We start from the raw sequence: 20,977 nt of genomic DNA, 5'->3' as shown, positions 1-20,977 counted from the left end.
TTAGTGAAGTTACTACAACCAAAGAGCAGCAAGGTCTTCTTGGAGGGATTTACGTAAGTATCTGAATCCTACCTATAAGAGTATGTGCTGCTACTGAAACATGCCTCTGAAATTCAAGTTTTTTAGTCACTTTTGTGTGACTGAGAATAGCTTTTAAAGTTATTCCTAGTCTCAGTGATATAAAGGGATAAACCAAGTGTCAGTGATAAAGTACTATCCAAAGCTGATGTGTCTAATGAAAGGTAGACATCTTAATAATTTTGCATGCAGCTTGTTTAAGCTGGACACTAACACAAAACTTCAACTGAATTAAACTTTAAATAGTCTGTAACTTCAGCATTGGTGTATAAATGAGTTTTAGCTTGATAACTGTTTCTTGAATTTAAAATTTGAGATATTAACAGATTTGGAAGTTTAAGGTGAGTTGCTTTATACTATAGTGCTTCACAGCTCATGCTGTTCAGTTATTTCAAATGACTGATGCAATTACTGAGAACTGAAACACTGGTCAAAACAAATATTTCATTAGTTGAGAAGATAAATACTATTAGATGATCTTTGTAGCCTTAAAATGTGCTTCCTTTTATGCTACTAAATTGCATTCGTAATAGTTTCATTGTGCATCGCCACTAATGTTACAAAAGTGTACTCTTTGCTAACATGATGTACCAAATAATTTGTATCACTACAAGAGCTGATCTGTAGAACTGCACTGTTTTTGTAGTTAATGAATGCTTATTGAATTTGCCTGTGAATCCTAAGGGTCCATTGGTATGTTAGGATGGCATTTAGAGTATAGGAGGACCCCCTTCAGTACAGACTTATTAATGACTAATCTGGATTATTACTTACTAGTAAAAATTGATATAGATGCATAGAGAGGTTTGTACTGGAGTGCAAAGCACATTGAGTTATGACTAAACAGAGTTACTGCTCTTCAGTTTAGTTACATATGAAAGCAAGTTTGGCCCACTCTACACATATATTTGGAGAGAGGAAGTCCTAAAACTTTGATGACAAGTGAACAGTGACTAGAGGTGTAGCTTTTTCTATCCTGTTCTCTTGGGTTTGGGTGTATTTGGGCATCAAGTACAGGGCTCCTGCTAGAGGCTTGAACAGAGCTTTTCTTAATTAAAATTGAATCAAGTTTGATGTAATTGGTTGTGGGGCCTTCTGCTTGGTCTATTTTTGCTTAATTAGCAGCTGCAGCATCTTCTCCATAGCTATACAAACTCATTTGCCTGATCTGCTTCTTGTTATACTGTCATAGCTTATGATCAGATGCCAGCTGATAAATCCTCCTAGGCTACCAGCTGGACAACAACATCCAGCTTTTGGACATTGCCTAACAATGTGGCGTGTCTTTAAAGAAAACTCTTTCATACATGGTTTGCATGAAATTCTTCACTTGCACGATACTCTAACAGAACTCATTAGAGTCTTAATCAAAACTATATCCTAGCATGCAGGTTAACACCATCATCATGGACTCTTCAACTGTTGCAACATTTTCTTGCAAGTAACAGAGAAAATAATGAAGATTTAAAATTAGTTTTAAAATTAAGAACTTTTTTGATGTTACAGAATGTTGGAAGTTTTATGCATGTGAATATTGATTTCTTTATGCTTTTTTTCACTCTCTGGAAAACAGCCATAGACAGTGGTTTTCTCAGAAGCTCCTGTGACAGGAAGAGAAGAGCAGTTGCAGTTGTAGAAGTTGTAGTTCTGCCAGAGATGGGCCTGTCACTTGTGGTCGGGTGACAGCAGTTCAGGGATTTACAGTGTCAGTGGTTGTTCTGTGTTCTATGGACTGTGGCATGGTGTTTTAAATGGCAGATTTAGTGTAGCTGCAACTGATTATTTCCAGAGCAGAAATCTGAGTCTTTCCTGGAACCAAGACCTTAAATTTCTGGTAATTGGGTGCTTATACCTTTACTTCAACATAGACTCAGCAGTTCAGCTAAGCAGTCCTCTAACCTGGCAGGCAAGTATCTAGAAATCTTTTGTTTGGTGATGCTTTGCCTTCATATTTTGCCTTTGCAAGGCATATGACACCTGAAGGATCTTGTTGACCTGGGAGTGTCCAAGTTGTTGTTCATCTGAGCCTGGCAGTCATGTGTTGTGGGGGAATATGTTGTTACACATGTTCATTGCACTTCATTATGTCGGTAAAGCTAATTTACGTGATCAGAAGTCTGGTTTTGGCACACAGCAAATCTTCACACAGATATGAGGAGTTTGTGTGTGCACTACACTGTTGCGTAGCTACATGTGTATGTGCAAGATATGTCAACTGAGCAGGGATTAGGTATAGAATGCCTGTGCAAGTTCAGGGTCCTGTGGCTAGATGATAACTTCTCAGCTGCAATACATTCGTCATCAGACGGAAGAACTGCTCTCAGTCTGCTTATCCCTTCTGCAGAAAGGTGGTGTTGTGCAATTTTTCCCTCTCTTCAAAGAATTTAATTGGAGATACTGTGCAAGGCTTGAGTTGTGATGAAGTGGGCTGGAGCAGGGCTAAAACTGTATGGACATGAAAAAATTATTAAGAGCTAGGTCTGCATGAAGATATAATCCTACTTCAAATACAAAAGTACTTCATGTGTGGGCTGGCTTAGTGTTGAAATTTGTTCTTGAAGTTTGCAGAAATGCATTAATGGGAACACAAAAAATCTTGTTCTTCCCAAACTCTGAGGTGAGGTTGTCATTGGAAAGTGGGAATTTTTAACTTGAGCATGTTCTTTCCCCATGTGACATCACTTGTGGATGCTACAAGCTCCATTTCCCTGGAAACAGATTTAATTTTAAGTATTTTTAAAGGTTGCTGCTTGATGATGAACCATATGGACATTTGAAGGAAAATGCCAGTGTTAAAGGCAACAGTTGCTACAAAGTTAATGATTTTGGGAAATCCAATAATGCAAGGTTGTTTTAGGCTGGGAAACATCCATTTTCTTCCTTGTTGCTCTTGTCCATGGAATGCAAACTAAAAATATTAAAGGGAAATGAAAAAAAATTTGTTCTGTAACCTTAGTACGAAGAGTAGGGATTGTCTTCCAATGCATTTCGGTATGGCTGTTATGTAACTGAATGTGTATTTATTCTCTCCCTAGACTGTACATGCCTTTTGGCTTTGGGGAACAGAACGCACCATGGGACAACCTCAAAGATATCTCTCCAGACGGGCTCTCTTGCTTGGGTGATGTGTCTGCTTTCCTGACTGCCTTCATACCCAAAGGATTTATTTTCCTTTTGGAAATATTTTAAGTTGAAATTTTGTTCCTTGCTGGAAACTGTGTACGCTAAAGACTGCATGCATCATGGGTGACATGGCAAACAACTCGGTTGCATATAGCAGCGTAAAAAATGCTGTAAAAGAAGCTAATCATGGAGATTTTGGAGTTACTCTTGCAGAGCTCCGCTCTCTTATGGAACTTCGAGCTGCAGATGCACTGCATAAAATACAGGAATGCTATGGTGATGTACATGGTATCTGTGCAAAGTTGAAAACTTCACCAAATGAAGGTAAGTAAATTTTAACACTTATTGAGGAAACTCCATTTAGGAAAAGCCTTCGTCAGCAAACTGCTTTTTTTTTAATAGAACAAAGTTTGTAAAAGCATTGTAGTTACCATTACAAAATATCACTTCTTGTTCCTTTAAGACAGAAGTATTCCATGGTAATAAGTAAGCAAGAGTTTTTTTCAGTTGCTCTAGCTGCATGTGAGATGTTGCATTAATGAAGTTGCACTTGGAACAAAGTTCATTGATGTAGACATCCACATATGAAACAGCAATGCAACATAGCAGTGTTCAACTCACTGTGAAAGCACCAGTTTTCTGAATAGTTCATATGACCTATAGTTCACAATTCAGATCATGCTGTTAGAGCTCAGGGTTTTAATATTCTAATGCAGGGCTTATTAATGCTTCTGTGTGGCTACCTTATTGGATTTGCTAATGCAGCAATTTTTAAAACTGATTACATGTTTGGGTTACATTGGATTCTTAATAGCAGGATCTAGTTTTTAAATCTGCAGTATTTCTGTAGATTTCATTTGAGCTGTGCAAAATAACTATCAATATAACTTGAAGCATTGATGTTTACTCTTAGTGGAAGGTTTGCAAAGTGATTACACAATCTTATTCCCTAGAAATAAGCATCTCTGATGGAGTCTTTGTTTGACTAAGTGGCATTCTGTAAAATGTGGCTACACCATACTTTTGCTATCTAGAGTTATTACTCCAAGATAGACTGTATAAATGTGAAGAAATAAGTAAAGAAATTTATTAAGTCTCCTTCTTGAGAACCCTCCAGAAGTTCTCCTTAAGACCAGGCTTTTTCTTAGTGCTTTCTTCCAATATTAATGAAAACTATTAAGTGTGTTTGTGAAAGATGGAAATCATACTGCATAAGGTACTGTAGTATCTACATACTGAAGTACTTGCAGTGAACTGCACTTGAATAAAAATATGTAAAAACGTTAACTGAAATTTACTGTGAAGTCCTGCTGTTGAGAGCAATTGAGAAATAGCAAAATCAAGATTTTGGCAAATTGTAGTGTTTCTGCATTTAAGGACTCACACAGATTTTAACCGATGTGGTGTCATGTTGGTAGCAGCAAAGTACCTGCTGTCTTAATCCTGGAGAGCCGTTGCTTTCTGTTCTTCAGAAATGCTATGGAAAGATTTATCTTCTTGGACCAAGAGCAGCCTACTAATGCCGTAAGGTACCTCTGGGTACATCTGCATTTAGCATGTTTTGGCTTGTTCCGCTTTTGAAGCCAGATTTCCAGACTCCTGAAATTTTCAGTAGATGAATTGGGTTCCTCCTACCAAACTGAAACTGTTCAGCCAGCTGACATGGCTGAACTACCAGTGAATGGGAGTAGACCAATTTCAGGATGAAGTTTGCAAAACACGAGGAGTACAAACTTCTGTTCCTTGGCAGTTGTAAAGTACAGTGCATGTGTGTGAAGCACTGTTGTGTATAAGCAGTGTAACACATCTCAGGAGCAACAGGCTCTCGTTACCCTGCTGACCTGTTGCATAGTATTGGAAGGCAGTTTCCTTTCTCTGTGAAAAGGGAGATAGTTTTCTAGAACTGGAAATTGAACCGAGAGTTGAATTCTGTTGCACAGTGATCTTCAAGGCTAAAGGTCCAAGCTAGGTGGATACAATTTTACATAGCCACGAGGCACTAAGCACCAAATACCTCGTGTACTTCAGGATTCACTTTGTCTCTTAATGTAACAAACGTGCAGGTTACTAAACATGTCACATGTCAGCGAACTAAAACTCAAGGGTTGGATGCCTTTCCCGCAGACTGATTGTGCTGTACTGAGGGCTGTGTGATCAAGGCCTTTCACTTTCAAAAGGATTTGACATTGAGATGTACACTGCAATCAGTTACATACAGTCACTGACTTCATAAAAGGGCACCATCCTTTTTTAAGGGTGAGAGAAGCTCATAAATACACCAAAGACTCAACAGTTGAACATGTTAACAGGCTCAGAAAAGGTTAATTGAGTTAGAGCAGCATCCAACAGAGGTGTCACTTTGACTCTAAACCACAGCATGAAATTTTAGAGAATCAGCCTCTCTGCCAGGTAACCTGCTATAAACTTTCTGGAGGTAGTACTGGAGATCTCTTGTAAAGGTAAAGTAGGTCTCTGCTTTTGTCAAATTCTAACCGTAAATACAGAAGGGGAGACAATACTAACAGAAAAAAGTCTAGGGAAGGTCTTGCAGAAAACTGTTACGTGTGACACTAACACTGGCTCTCTAAAACCTCGTGTGTATACCTGCAAGGCCCTAGGACACTTTTGCCTAATCAGACGCTTTCTCTGTGACATGACACTCTCACTGCTGTGTAATTACCAGGGGCTTCACAGGAAAAGTACAGGTAGTTCTGACATGGTACACACTGGATGAGTTCAGTTTGTTCTGTTTCTTGCTGTGAAGTTGTTGACAATGTAAGACAACATCTATTTTCAGGCAAAATTTGGATCAAACTTACCTGATTTGAAATGAGAAATGGGAACAATCCTTTACCAGTATTACTTAAAAAAAGGACACTGAGCAGACTTTACTGCTTACGTGTTTACAAAATGAATGTTTGACATATCTTTAGTAGCAAAAGTCTGTCTAATATTCTGGACAGATAGATATTTCTAATAAAATTTGAATATGAAGCATTAACTAGTCCCTTGGCTAATATTTTTCAAACTTAACCCCAAATAACATAAATTGCCCTAGTTAAGACACATAATTAAGAATATAATGGCAGTAGTTTTGATCTCCGAACTGTAGATTGTGAACTGTGAAATTGCCAGCTGTCTGGTAAATGTAGCAAGTTCAGTAATGGTGCATGGTGTATTATAATGTATACTAAAATTAAAAATGGTTTTTATCTTTGCTAGGCTTATTTACTAATCTTCACTAAGTGGTTCTGATGATAGCTTAACTTTGTATAGCCTCATTTGGAAACACTTTTCATTTTTCAAATACCTTGTATACTTCTGATGTTCTGCACTGTGGCACCCTGGAAAGGGAGGAAGAGAGTGATGTTGCTAATATTATGTAAATAAATTTCCAAACTCTGCCATGTTAAAGGAATAGAGAAGTAGTATCTTTTGCAAAATAGCAATATGGCCCAGCCTTTTGGAATGACCATGCTGACCTGAGTTTCTGTAGATCCTGTAGTGTATAGCTTGATTTTGAAAATAGTCTTGCAGTGCTCTTTGAGTTGAGAGTGAAAGTAAGCACCTTAAAGCTTGAACTGCAAGAAGTGTAAGGTTATGGCTATGAGTACAATTTCTCCTTTCTATTAAACCTTCAAAGACATGAATTCAAGGTGAATTGAAGACTGTTAGAATAAATGTAATATATCATATACACAGAGTATGTTTAATTAATTTCTCTTCTGAAGAGATCTGCATATGGTTTGCTTTTCAGTTAAGGGATTCCACAGCAGTTGTTAGCATTTAAAATTGAGCTTTGCAGTTCAGCAACCTTTTCAAAGTGTCCTGAAATATGTGATGATTCTCAGAAATGTCTGTTAAAGGTGTTAAATACCCCCCTCATTATGAAAGCCAGCTGCAGTGGCTACTGTTCTTATTTATTACCTAGCATGTTTGCAATGCCTTTATCACTAAGCAGTTGGGTTAGCTACTAAAAAAATTGCTACTAAGAAAATAATTGTCTTTAAGCTGGTGCTAATCATAATCTTGGGGTCAATACGATTGAAGTACCCAGACCTTTGCTCTGAATATACCCTGAAGTTTGGCAATTTTTATTTGAAAAATGAGCTTAATTCTGAATGGTGGGTTAGTCAGCTGGAAATTTTTAGAGGAGTAGCCAGGAGATGTGCTCACAGAAGACCTTGAGTGCATGACCTTGCACTGAAAATAATTGGTATTCCTTTATTTTTAAGATCTTGGCAAGCTCTTGAAACATGCTGTAGCCTTTCATGTAGGCCCCTCACTCTTGTCTGCTAGTGTCCCTTAAGGATGGTACCAGAATTGAGACAGAGGAGACCTTAAATATGCCATAACAGAAAGAAGATAGGTACGAAACTGAGGTGACAGACCTGGCATAGTGCTAAACGTGGGCTCTCTCCGTGTGAAAGGAGATAGAATGTGAAGCTTCAGAACAGCAAGAAACTACCACCACTCCAGGTGGAAACAGCATCATAAAGTGGTTACATCTTTCCACATGATGCCTGCAGAGAGCTTCAACCATTTTTAATAGCTTTTTAATATAATAATTATTATGAAAATATAATAATTATAATAGTTTCATTTTTAATTATAATAAACATCTCATTATAAATGTTACATTACTTTTAGGATCCTAGGATGTTGTGTCTGAATACAGAATCCCTACACTGGGAACCAGAGCTGCCTTCACGGGCTGTGGTCTTGCTAAAGCTTTATGGTGCTACTCAGTCTCAATAGTAGTAACTCTACTAATGATCTTGTCTTGCAAACTTGTTTACTTTGAACAAAGGTATGTCTGTTGTTATTATTACTCTGTTCCTATGTCATATTAAGTGACATATTAAGCAGGTAAACCATCAACTTTATTTTGGCAAGGTGAGAATTGTGAAATATAGCTGGCTTTCTGTAGTGACTCTGGTTTAAGGGCATTACTTCTGTAATTATGTTTGAGATGTGGCGTTTTTGGTTTTGTTACTGAAATATGGAGTGGGTCTTGATTCCATGAGTGGGAAACTTCAGTCACTTCTAATGTGAGGGTGAAATGTGCGTAAGTGTCACTAACTTTGTCTTATTGTCAAATAGGTTTAAGTGGAAATCCAGCAGATATAGAAAGGAGAGAAGCAGTTTTTGGGAAGAACTTTATACCTCCTAAAAAGCCAAAAACATTTCTTCAGTTAGTATGGGAAGCACTACAGGACGTTACACTAATTATATTAGAAATTGCAGCCGTAGTATCCTTGGGCCTTTCTTTTTACCAGCCTCCAGGAGGAAATGAATCATGTAAGTAAACTTCTTGAAAAGTAGGTATCTACTATTATTATACTACTGACTTTCCTGGTTCAACATGCCTATACTGTAAATCTGATGGGAGACAGTAAGTCAGTGGAAAAGCAGCTTATTGTTCCTTATTGAGGGCACATTGCTAAAACTCTAGCTTGCCTTTAAAGGGCAACATAAGATTTCCTTGGTCATGATCTGATATTATTCTGACCAAAGATAATTTGCAAGCAGCAGGAACAAGGACTTGTTTGAAATCCAGCCTCTGTGCAAGTGCGTTTTTTAGCTTTGCCTCAAATATTTAAGCAATTTATAATTTGCAGTTATGGCTTTCTTTGGGGAGTCAGCAAGTCTAAAATTTTCCTTGATTTGTGATATGACACTGGTAACTTTATAATTTAAGAAATGAAACTATATTTATACTTCTAAAAAGAAAATAATGGGATTGGGACTTCATTTAACTGAGTTTTTGTAGTGATATCTGGTTTGTTAAGACAAATGTAAAGTGGGATATGTTGACAAAGCAGAATGTTCTTTACCAGTCTGGCATTCTTATGCCATCATTTAACAAAATAAGGACAGGAAACTTTCTCTATATCAACTTCTCTTGTTCAGATAAGCAGTGTGGTTTAACTTCCTCAAGTAGCTCTAGCTTTCAGGTTCTTTAGCTTCTTTGTGTGTTACCCTTATGGAAATAGAGGTGAAATTGCAAAGAAGGCTAGCATGGAAGATGTTTAGCAGCTATAAGTTTTTCGTTTGCCAAAAGTTTCATTGTTGAAATATCTTTGTGAACTTTCTTAAATCTAAAACCTGTTTTCTGCAGTATGTGGATCAGTAAATGTTGGTGAAGAAGAGGAGGAATCTGAAGCAGGTTGGATTGAAGGAGCAGCAATCCTCCTATCTGTAGTTTGTGTGGTATTAGTAACAGCTTTCAATGACTGGAGTAAAGAGAAACAATTTCGGGGATTGCAGAGCCGTATTGAACAAGAACAGAAATTCACAGTCATCAGAGGTGGCCAAGTCATCCAAATACCAGTAGCTGACATAATTGTTGGAGATATTGCACAAGTGAAATATGGTAAACATATTTTTAAAGTTGAACTTTCTTTTATATTGGAAAAAGGAACTGCAGTCAACAAACCCAGTGATCTCTCGTAGGTGACCTTTTACCGGCTGATGGTGTACTCATTCAAGGAAATGACCTCAAAATTGATGAAAGCTCACTGACTGGGGAATCTGATCATGTTAAGAAATCTCTGGACAGAGATCCTATGCTGCTGTCAGGTGTGTAGCATTTGACAATTTTTGAATAAAGTAGTTTGTGTCTGTGGTAAGCTGGTTATTTAAAATTTTGTGGTTAAAACTATCAAATTGTTATTTATCCAGGTTGACTCCTAAAACCATCCCAAACCAGTCCAAAAATTACAGAACTTTGTTGGAATGATCAAACATATAAAACTGACAAACATTTTGTGTAGTTGCTTATGTTTACTTTCCAGATAGCTTTGGCAGCTAAAGCTTTAGGGGAGCACAGTGGTACATACACACAGCTCAGAGTTTCATCAAAGTCAAGTTTAAAAGCTTATTTCCTCAAAGTACTTGTGTGCCTTGCCATATAACTGCTCACGTCTCAGTGGAAATCCTATTTCAATCTTTCAGGTACACATGTGATGGAAGGCTCTGGAAGAATGGTGGTTACTGCTGTAGGTGTGAACTCTCAGACTGGAATCATCTTTACCTTACTTGGGGCTGGAGGAGATGAAGAGGAGAAGGAGAAGGAAAAAGAAAAGAAGGAAAAGAAAAGTAGGCATATTAATCTTAAATACCTTAGCAGGGGAGTGGGGATGGTGGTGAACTTTTGAATATTACTGGATAAAAACATGTTGCAGTCATCCAAAGTCAGAAAGCTTTTTAAAAACTCATACCTTCTGTAGGTTTCACAGGAAAAACAACTTATATCCAGTGACCTGAGAGTGCACCACCACTACTACTGACTCTTGTCACATGGAATTTAGTTCAACTTCAGATCCCATTGATCAGTCAGAGTTTGGGAAGTTTGCAATTGCTAACCAGCCATACATACCATGTATAAATAGTTAAACTCTCATCTTGTGTAACTTCAAGGTGCATTGATGTCTAATAGCAAATACTTTTTTACGGAAAACAAGTTATTATGAAGTTCAACCTAATAAGTATCCAGTCATAAGTGATCTTTTTATCAGAAGGATACAAGGCAATAATGGAAAATTCACACAGAAATGTGTTTAAGATTCTCAGAGACTTTCAAACTCAATAGGCAGTTGCTAAAATGTGTGCTCTGTGCAGGAATTGGGATTGAAGATTTTTTGTCTTGTCTTAACCCACAAATACTTTACAATTCTGACCCTTCTTGAAACTTGAAAAAAACTAATGAGTTTCTTTACAAGTTAGAAAAATTATTACAGGAAGAATTGAAAGTTGTAAGTTAGTTTCAAGCTCAAGCATGACAGCAGAAAGTAAAAGCTGACCTGCAACACCAGCAGTCATTAGTGTGAAACAGCTGCCATCCTGCGCTCTTCCCCTTACAGAGCAAGGAGAAAGAAACAAATAACAGTACCAGCTGCTACAGGAGATACAGAGTGGATTATAGCTTTTATTAATATTCTGCCAGTGTTTATTATTTTAAAAGCAGAAGTCTCGTCGACAAGTAGTGTTTTGGTGTATCCTAGGACCCAAACACTAGTGGGGTTTTTTTGTCTCCCAAGATAGATAGGTTCTCTTTGCCTTCAGTTAGGTGCCTAATAAGATTCTCCTTGATAAAACTCAGGGTAAACTAAATTAACTTCTCTGCGAATGTTAAGGAGATTAAAGGGACTATATTTAGCTAGCTGTGTATGGCACAGTTCAGAGTGAAAGCAAATGTATGTACAAGGAGTTTACAAGTAACTCAAATGTAGAACTTTGCTCTTGAAAGAGGAAGAGGGGAACTAGGGGAAAACAAATACAAAATCAGGAAACAATGATGAGTGATGAGTTCTTAAGAAGTCTGAGGTGGCATCTTGCAGAGAAAGTGAACATCCTTTTTGGGATTTTTTTGGGTTTTTTTCTATTCAGCTGTTCTGAGAACTCTGGGAAAAAACTTATGTATAGAAATCAAACTGTGTCCTCAGTAATGGTGTAGTGGAGATATTAAATGTCATGCCAGACAGGCTGGTTGATAATTTGATTTTTTTCTACTTGAGTACTTTTGTAAATTTCGGTCTACATAAGCTAAGGCCAAAGACTTGGTGAATTACCAGTAATACTGAAAATTATTGGGTTTTGTTCTAAGTTGCTCAAGTTTGTGCTTTTGTTTCAGTTTGTCACAAACAGTAATTATAACCCTTGCTTTCTCTACTTAAAAATAAAGTTTGTCACTTTCTAAGCCCCCCAAAACAACACATGATGTGTCAGTCTTCCAACCTTTAAAATTGTTAAATCCTTTCATTATTTCACTTTCGCTAAGTTAAATCCTTTCATTATTTCACTTTCGCTACTTCACTTCTTTATAATCTCTTGTTGAGCCCCATTTCTGAACACAGGTAGGAGTGATATTTTATTATGAACTTGAGCTGTTCTCACTGTGATGTATGGGATATTGCCTACAGATTTATGCTTATGTTTGTGTAAATAGTAATCTAGTGCTGTACCCTCCACTAAGCTTTGCTATGGATTTATGAATATTTTATACCACAGTAGCTTCTGCAATGTTGTACAAAAGCACTGATTCTCAAAGTGAGACATGGCAGTTTATTCACAGAGATAGTCAAATACTGGTGGCAAGTATTGGAAGACTACAGCAAGATAGAGGCCACCAAAATCACTGAATAGTCACAAATATCATTCCTAGAAAAACATGTCAGGAAGTCTTTTTTAAAGCTTTCCTCACAAGCCTTAAGTGTCAGTATCAGTAATTAGTGCAAACTTAACCATGGTAGATTAACAGTGCAGCAGTCTTGTATGGGAAAAGTAAAGTCCAGAAAGTGCCATGAGCTGTTTCTGTGAGCTGACTTACATGTTTTCTTTTTTTTTTTTTTTTTTATGCAGTTCCCTATTTTAGCAGAGTAATGTAGTTATTATATAAAAGCAAATAAAATAATGAATTCTGCACAGCCAGTTTAAAACACAACTTGTTTCCCTCTCTGACAGGTAAAAAGCAAGATGGAGCTGTTGAAAACCGTAACAAAGGTAAATGCAGGTTCTCTGATTCTTTCTTCAAGTCTAAGAGTGTAGATGAATACAGATTTCCCTATAAAAATGCATATTGAATGCTTATATCCAAAGTGCTTATAGTAAAGTGGCATAAGTGAATCTGCCCAAAACAAATGCTCACTGAACCTGCTATACTCTCAGCTATACGCCATACACTTATTTAAACATTCATGTGTAGTGTGGCCTCTCTGAATACAATACCCAGTGCTATTATATTTAGTGGAGCTGGGTATTAAGCTTTTTAGGTATCCTTGATTTGGGAGACTCACCAATGACTAATTTTTTTTTTCCTCTTAAATTCTAGCTAAAGCTCAGGATGGTGCAGCCATGGAAATGCAGCCACTGAAGAGTGAGGATGGTGGAGATGGAGATGAGAAAGACAAGAAGAAAGCAAACTTGCCAAAGAAGGAAAAGTCAGTTCTCCAAGGCAAACTCACAAAGCTCGCAGTTCAGATTGGCAAAGCAGGTACAACATCTCAGTACTCTCCTTATGTTGATGTCATATTAAAAAAATGGGAACATGCATAGTTTGTGAGGAGATAAAATAATCAAACCACTTAAGGCTGGCTACTTTAGTGCAAAATTCTAATGCATGTAAGTATGCTGCTGTGCCTGAGTATGCTGATGGCCTCTCAGACTCTGACATGTGGATGGCTTTTATTTTTCCTTAGTTTAAATAGAGTCAGGCTTTCAAGTGCCACCTTCTAGGAGGGAAAATTCCAGCTTCATAACATTGAACAACTGTTACAAAAGATTTTTTTAGGTTACATATAGCATTTAGCAATGTACCAAGAGAACTGTGAGTTGAGTGAAGCCTCGAAAATGTGGTACAGTCAACGAGATAATATCTAGTACTTTCAGAGGCTTAGAATTTTCCACTTAACATATGCCTTGCTGATACATATAATATATACATATATTTTTATTGATTTCCTACTTTTCTATCAGCTAATATTCAGCTGCCTTGTCAAAATATTTGGTTGATTGTTGCTGCTTGAAAGTAGGCTAAAACAACGAGGTTCAGTATAAAATTTATGCTACATTATCTAGTGTATAATGGTTTAATTAAAATACTTCAGGATTTATTTTGGTTCGTGTAGAATTGTTGAAAGGTTCAGGCTGGAAGGAATTTCAAGAAGACCTCTAGGCTAGCCCATGGCTCAAAAAGGGGCTTGCTTTAGCATGTGTATTATTAGACACTTACAGCTTAAAATGGAGCAATGAAAGTTTTAGCTGTAACACTCTGCAGTTGTGTATGGTGATATTAATTTCTAAGCAAGATTAACGAATTCCATTATATGTGTACTGTAAACTACTGTCCTTGTCAAAGATTTTTTTTCATATCTTCCAAGAGGTGTTATGTTCCTTTATGTACTTTTTGACCCATTGTAGTTCCCCACACAGCCTTAATACTCATCTACTTCATGCATGGATTTTCCTGTCCTGCTGCTTTGAGACCGCACAGAAGCACTCTACTCAATCAGTCAGCATAAAATTGGTGAAGGCCTCCTGAATTCTTCTTCACTTCTTCTTCTGCTTAGTCAATTGACTTTACATATTGGTCTGTCCTGTTACTAATTAGCTCCATGCTTTTCAATTAAATTGGAGAAAAAAAGATTTCTACGCACTTCTAGGTGAAATGCATGAGGAAATACTTGCATTGGAAGCTGGAACACCTCTGAGAACGGCCTCCATGTTTTGATTTGCCTGTTTGAAACCTTTGTTCTAATCTAGCTTGTATAAGGGCAGAAGTATTTGCATGTATCTACAAGGCTGTATTGCCAAATATTGGAGATAATTTCTTAAAACTGTTTATTCTCTTTTTAACAAGGTTTGTTGATGTCTGCAATCACAGTCATTATCCTTGTGTTATATTTTGTAATTGATACCTTCTGGGTTCAGAAGAGACCTTGGCTTGCTGAATGTACCCCAATTTATATTCAGTATTTTGTGAAGTTCTTCATTATTGGAGTCACAGTCTTGGTGGTAGCAGTACCAGAAGGTCTTCCACTTGCAGTCACTATATCTCTGGCTTACTCTGTTAAGGTAAGTAGGTAGAGGGCAAATAGATTTTTTTAAGGTAGGTGGGCATATTCATCAGCTGTTCCATACAAACTGTTATGTTATCTGAGTTATGCTGCATCACAGATACATGTATATATATGATAGACTAGGAAAAAGCTTTTCTTCTTTTCTGAATTGCATAAGAATTCTGCAGAACTTTTCTTCATCTTTGAATGAATCCACACTGACAAGAACAGTAAGCATTGCCAGCCTGTTGTCACCAGCTAAAGATGAATGGTGTATGCATTGTAGCATTTGCTTATAATAAACAGATGTCTTAGAGTTTGTAAATAGCAAACTTTTCTGTAAATCTGAACTTCTATCTAGCTGATGTGTTAAACAATTGCTCTGAAAGCTTCTAGATTGATTTTTTTTTTTGAAGACTGAATAAAATGTAAAACATTTTGTTTTCTGCTTACTATACAGCACATTTTTTTAACTTAAGCTCTTTGTGTTCTTAATTTTCTTATTGCATCAGCATGCTGAGACTGATTATTTTTCTAAAATCTAATTGTAAAGATGATGGGTGCTTAGGCCGTGTTCCAAATTCATAACTTAGAGCACTTACTAGTAGTGGCCTTATTGTATAATTTGAAATTCATCTTCCTCTTAGAGGTGAAAGTACTATGCAAGCCTGTTAAGGAAAGAATTTAAAGTGATATTTAATCTATGAAACTCATGTAACCCTCACTATTTTAGTTGAAACATTAGGTTCCCACTTTGTATTTGATTATAAATCTGAATTTACGATCTTTGAAATCAGTATTATCTGATCTTCAGATAGATCAAATAAGCTGCATTAGACTTTTCTTGTAAGCAGAAACACTTTTTAATCATTGTATCTGGTAAAGCTCAAACTTTATCTCTTCTCAATTTCTAAGTATTGTTATAAACTGTTTGCTCCTAACAGTCTGAATAGTATCAATAGTCAGTGTGACATGCAGGTCCAGGAGATTAAAACTGTATTTATGTACCTTGTTCAAAATGAAGTTTACTGTGACACAATGGACTTAGGGGAATCTATACAGAAAGTGGCAGGTGCCAGTCCTCCCTCTGAAATATGCCAGATGACTTAATGACAGTGTTTTCTGAAAGTACTGTGCAAGGCTGGATCCCATAAATGAGAATTTCTGAAGTGAAGTAATGGTCATGGATTGCTGTTAACTGCTTTTATTTCCCTAGAAAATGATGAAAGATAATAACTTGGTGAGACATCTGGATGCATGTGAAACTATGGGCAATGCCACAGCTATTTGCTCAGATAAAACGGGAACATTGACTATGAACAGAATGACAGTGGTCCAAGCCTACATCAATGAAAAACATTATAAAAAAATTCCAGAACCAGAAGCTATTCCAGAGAAAACTATGGCTTATCTTGTGACAGGAATTTCTGTTAATTGTGCTTATACTTCCAAAATACTGGTAAGTGGATTTCTTAATTCCAATCAAGATAACTGAGTGACTTCCTCAAAAGATGCAAATTGTCTGATGACCACAGGCAGTTTTGGTGTAAATGTGTGGCACAATGCAGGGTAAGGTATTCTGTACCTGCTGTAAATTGCTCAACTATCCATTTGAAGCTCAATGGAAAAAAATAGCTTATTTCAGTTAGCAATGATAATTCAAAGATAAAATCTCAAGATAATTTCCTTTCAAGTTCACAGTTTGTTTTTATAAGTGGGACTGTTTATGCCACTTGAAGAGTGTCTTGTCTGGATTTGAGCACTACTTGAAAATAAATATTAAACAATTAATATTTAAGAGTAGTACATTAAATAAAATATAATGAAAAAATGTAACTACAGGTAAGGATTTTGATGGATTTTTTATTCCAGATACTGCTGTATAAGTAAGCTTTAGAATTGTAACATATTTGCTAAAATCTTGTTAGAAACTTGCAAAATGTTTTGAAATGAAAGACTAATGGACTATTGCACATTTTACATAGTGGATTATTTAACATTTTGTGTGCATTATTTTGAAAACTCAAAACATAGCTTCCTTGCTGTAGTTATTCCAACATGTTACTTACATTCTTCAGACAGTAAAAATAATAAGTCGGATTTAGTAAATGAATTAGCATTTCAAGATTTTGTAGAAGCCTCCACTATGGATGCTTTGTACACAAATAGCAGTGAAAACAGTTCAAAAGCTACTTATCAGCCAATAAAAATGGTATGTCTGCAAGAATTTCCACAACAGCAGTACTTGAGGCAGCCCATAAAGTTTGACAGCCCTGATTTCTCTGAAACAAGATGGAAATTCTATAATGAGTTACAGCATGTGAGGAGTTTCACAGTCTGTTTTCTAAAGCTCTTTCTATACCAAGAACAAAGTAGCTGTATGTAAGCTGACCAAGTCCCTTATTACTACAATTTTAACTGAATTATGTCCACTGCAGTAGAGTTAGGCTGTTTTACAGAATCAGAGAGGGCTGAAAGGGACCTTGTGAGAGAACCCCTGATCCACTCCTGATCAAAGTGAAGTCAGCTAGAGCACATTGCTCAGGGCACTCAATCAGGATTTAAGGATCTCAAAGAATGGAGATTTTGCAACCTTTTGGGCAGCCTGATCAAATATTTTATCACCCTTACAGTAAAAGGTGTTTCCTTATCTTGAAATGGAGTTTCAATATCTTCAGTTTGTATCCATTGCCTGTTGTCCTTTCTCTGGGCACCACTAGGAAGGTCTGGCTAGACAGTCCTTACCGTTGTTCCAATCACGTGCCTTATTCAGGCATTTAGTACACACCAAAAAGTTTCTCTCACAGAGTGTTGTCTTCTCCTTATTGAACACCCCCAGCCCTTTCAGCTCATCCTCATATGTCAGGTGCTTGAGTCTCTGTATTATCTTTGTGTGCCATGGATGCACTTACTCCTGGATGTTGATATCTCTCATACTGGGCCAGCCAGAACTGGATGTCTTAAACTGCACATTAAAGTGAATGTTTTCCAAGTGTGAGTATTCAGTACAGCCAAATTCAAAATCTTGCAGCTCTGAATAATGAAAATGGACCACTGACTTAGGATTAATGTAGTTCAGCTCTAGCCACCTGAGATATGTCAGATGAAGTGCTTCTCCATATTTTGCTGCAAAAAATACTGTAATGTTATACAAACTCAAATATTTTGAGAGAAATACTTCTTATAGGACTAGTATGTGCATATCCCACATTGCTGAATAAGAAACTTTTTCTGGTATTAAAGGATTGGAAACTTGTTTCTGAACTCTTTCCAGTTAAATAGGCCATGGCCTGGAAAACAGAACTTGTAGTGAGACTTAAGAAGCTTAAAGACTTAGTTTGTTCAGAAGAAGGCTAACAGGTGATGTGGTCATAGTCTAAGTCATTGAAGAATTATTACAGGAGAGGATATTTTAATTTAGCAGAAATAATGCCATTTAGCTTGCTGAAGTCAGTATATGTGAACTTATCTGTACTTTTAAAATACAAAACAATTGTTCAGGATCTACACTCAATTGATCAGATAAATATTTAAAGTAATGGAAAATGTCTTTTAGAAAGGTCATGTTGGGATTGATACAAACTTAATGGGTGATTTCTGAAGGATTGAAAGATCCTAAATAGGTACAGAAGTTACTTTTAAAAAGCAGCATTATGACTTTGGATTATGACTCATAGGAATTTATTAATTACTGAAAAAGAAAACGTGCCCATCCCAGAACTAAGCTTGTCCTTCCTTGTGTTCTAAGTGCTGTACTTCAGTGGTTTATAAGTTAACCTAATCAGTGATGGTTCTTGTTCTTCTTTCAGCCTCCTGAAAAGGAAGGTGGCCTACCGCGTCATGTTGGAAATAAAACTGAATGTGCCTTGCTGGGATTGCTCTTGGATTTAAAACGTGATTATCAGGATGTACGAAATGAGATACCAGAAGAGGATTTGTACAAAGTGTACACCTTCAACTCTGTTAGAAAATCGATGAGTACTGTGTTGAAAAACTCTGATGGCAGTTTCCGGATATTCAGTAAAGGTGCCTCTGAGATAGTTCTTAAAAAGTAAGAACAACTACTACTGTGATTCAGCACTTGACTTTCGCTAAATGTTGTGATAGGTGGAGAGAGTGATATGCTAAACAGCATTGTGACATAGTCTGTGGAATACTTACCTCTCTAATCACGGATAATTGCAGCAGTCCCATACCCTCCTGACTGCAGCTTCACAGCTTGTCTCCATCAGTTATTTGACTTTCTACAGTAAGATGGGCCATTAGCACTTTAGTTACTTTACTGCAAACACCCCAGCCCTACCCCTCAAAACAACAGAAAAAAGAAAGAGATGGTCTCATGCTTTAGTTAAATTATTTTCCGTTTAGATGTGGTTGATCAGAATGTTCACTTGCCTTATAGTAAAGTCCCATCAGTTGATAATGCCTAAATTCCAGGAATGGCTTGTACCTTTGAAAAGTGATTACTTTTAGCATATTACTGCGTAGACTGTGCAACTTTCTGTTGAATTTGATCACTTTAACAGGAGGTTGAACTTGAATGTTCGAGCAACTTGAGGGGTTTTAATGTGACAAAGCAATTGCTTCCTTATCCATCTGCCCACCTAGAAAGGATTTATTAGGATGAGATTAGACTTAGTGAGTGATTAGGTACCACTGGGACAAACCTTTATAGGTGTGAAGTCAGCTGTGGCAACCCCTATTCAGGTGAGGAGAGATGTCACACATGTATGCATCATGTTCTCTAGGAACAGCAGTTGGTAGCCAGGCCTGTTTTGGTTCTGATGTCAAACTGTTTCTAGTCTGAGTAGCACACAGATTCTATTCATCAGTTAAATTTACTTTTTTGCTTGTTAATAGCTCCCTAAACCAGTACCTAGGAAGGTACTAATGTATAATATACTAAAGAAAAAATATGAGCTCTTCCTTCCCCTCAGCTTTTTGCAGAGAATAAAATGTCAATCTTTAAAGGACTCTTGTTCTTGATAGGAAACTTAAAATCTTTTTTTGCATAGTTACATTTTAAGCCAAACCTTATCAATGAATAGATGTGCCTATATTCACTTTACTTCCACCTTCTGAAGTATTTTGTAACTTATAGTATTGGACAACTTACCTGTAGGAGCTGCTAGAACTCAGTCATCCCCGACTCATGTGGTCTGCTTGACTTAGTAACTGAAATTACAAAACAGATAATAAGGGCAAAGAACAAGAAAACCTAGATTGATTGGGATATTATAGGAATAGTGTCCAAATAGGAAACTACTTCTGAGTATGAATAGGACAAAGATTTCAAAGATTTAGCTGTCATAATCTGCTTCCTATGCAGTACCTGTAATCTGGTTTGTCAGTTGTGCTGCTCCTTCTCTATTATAACATATATAACTACACTTGAATACTGAAACCTAAACATGAATATTATAACACACAAATGAGTCACTAGTAAGTGTAGAAGAAATGCAGAAACTTTTGCAGGTAGAGCATTTTCTTTTTTCTTTCCTTATCACTAAGTCAAATATTTGAAGTGAGTGCCAGTGCGGTTTTGCGTAGATTTTATTTATGTGTATTTAGTCATTTTGGAATGTTTGAATTTGTCACCAGCCTTATGATTGCAGCTAACACTAGATATCCTTAACAATTACTGACATTTGAACCGATAAGTAAAATCAGAAAATTCACATTTTGAATTTCAGTTATGATATGAATTTTGAAGCTCTTCATTTTAATTTTTTGTATGAGGTGGAAACTTACAGGGAATTCCCTAAATCCTTGGACTTAACTGTACACTTAACTGTAACACTTGTCATCTTTGCAGGTCTGCAAGGTCTGAACTTGATATTTAATGAAAGTATTGAAATTCTATTTTTTTCCCCGGTGCTGTAGTAGTACCAATTTGTAAAACTAATGGATAATAGTGTTACTTTATGGCAAAACTTTGTAAAGAGCACATGAGCAAGATTTAATTTCTTGTTCAAAATCATTGGTAGTGTTATATTCATGGCATCAATATTCATAAAGTATATATGCTCTCTATGAAAGCATTGGCATCTTTGGCATGAAGAAACATAATTAGGAGGGCATGTGTTGAAATGCTAGAGTGCATAGTGGTGAATGCAGTCTCCTATACAAACATTTTAATAATTTTCAGTATTTGTTTTTAATTTATTTCACATTATTATTCACAATATTTCACATTGCCTCGCATACCAGATGCTCTC

At 36.7% G+C, this 20,977-nt stretch overlaps 1 protein-coding gene across 7 annotated transcripts in view; it reads left to right on the top strand.

The window, feature by feature from the left end:
- ATP2B1 (ATPase plasma membrane Ca2+ transporting 1) overlaps window positions 1–20,977 on the top strand; it is a 60,401-nt gene that overhangs the window by 22,944 nt on the left and 16,480 nt on the right. For all 7 annotated transcript variants that reach the window (XM_038155466.1, XM_038155465.1, XM_038155464.1 and 4 more), the window contains exons 2-11: window positions 3,114–3,525; window positions 8,305–8,502; window positions 9,323–9,577; window positions 9,658–9,783; window positions 10,159–10,302; window positions 12,667–12,705; window positions 13,034–13,195; window positions 14,561–14,775; window positions 15,976–16,218; window positions 18,569–18,810. In XM_038155466.1, the coding sequence (XP_038011394.1) occupies window positions 3,321–3,525; window positions 8,305–8,502; window positions 9,323–9,577; window positions 9,658–9,783; window positions 10,159–10,302; window positions 12,667–12,705; window positions 13,034–13,195; window positions 14,561–14,775; window positions 15,976–16,218; window positions 18,569–18,810 (1,829 nt within the window). In that variant the 5' untranslated portion in view covers window positions 3,114–3,320. The remainder of the gene's footprint in view (window positions 1–3,113; window positions 3,526–8,304; window positions 8,503–9,322; window positions 9,578–9,657; window positions 9,784–10,158; window positions 10,303–12,666; window positions 12,706–13,033; window positions 13,196–14,560; window positions 14,776–15,975; window positions 16,219–18,568; window positions 18,811–20,977) is intronic.

The sequence above is a fragment of the Motacilla alba genome, chromosome 1A, assembly GCF_015832195.1.
Source record: "Motacilla alba alba isolate MOTALB_02 chromosome 1A, Motacilla_alba_V1.0_pri, whole genome shotgun sequence".
In the NCBI taxonomy this organism is placed as follows: Eukaryota; Metazoa; Chordata; class Aves; order Passeriformes; family Motacillidae; genus Motacilla; species Motacilla alba.
This window is presented reverse-complemented; position numbering and strand designations above follow the sequence as displayed.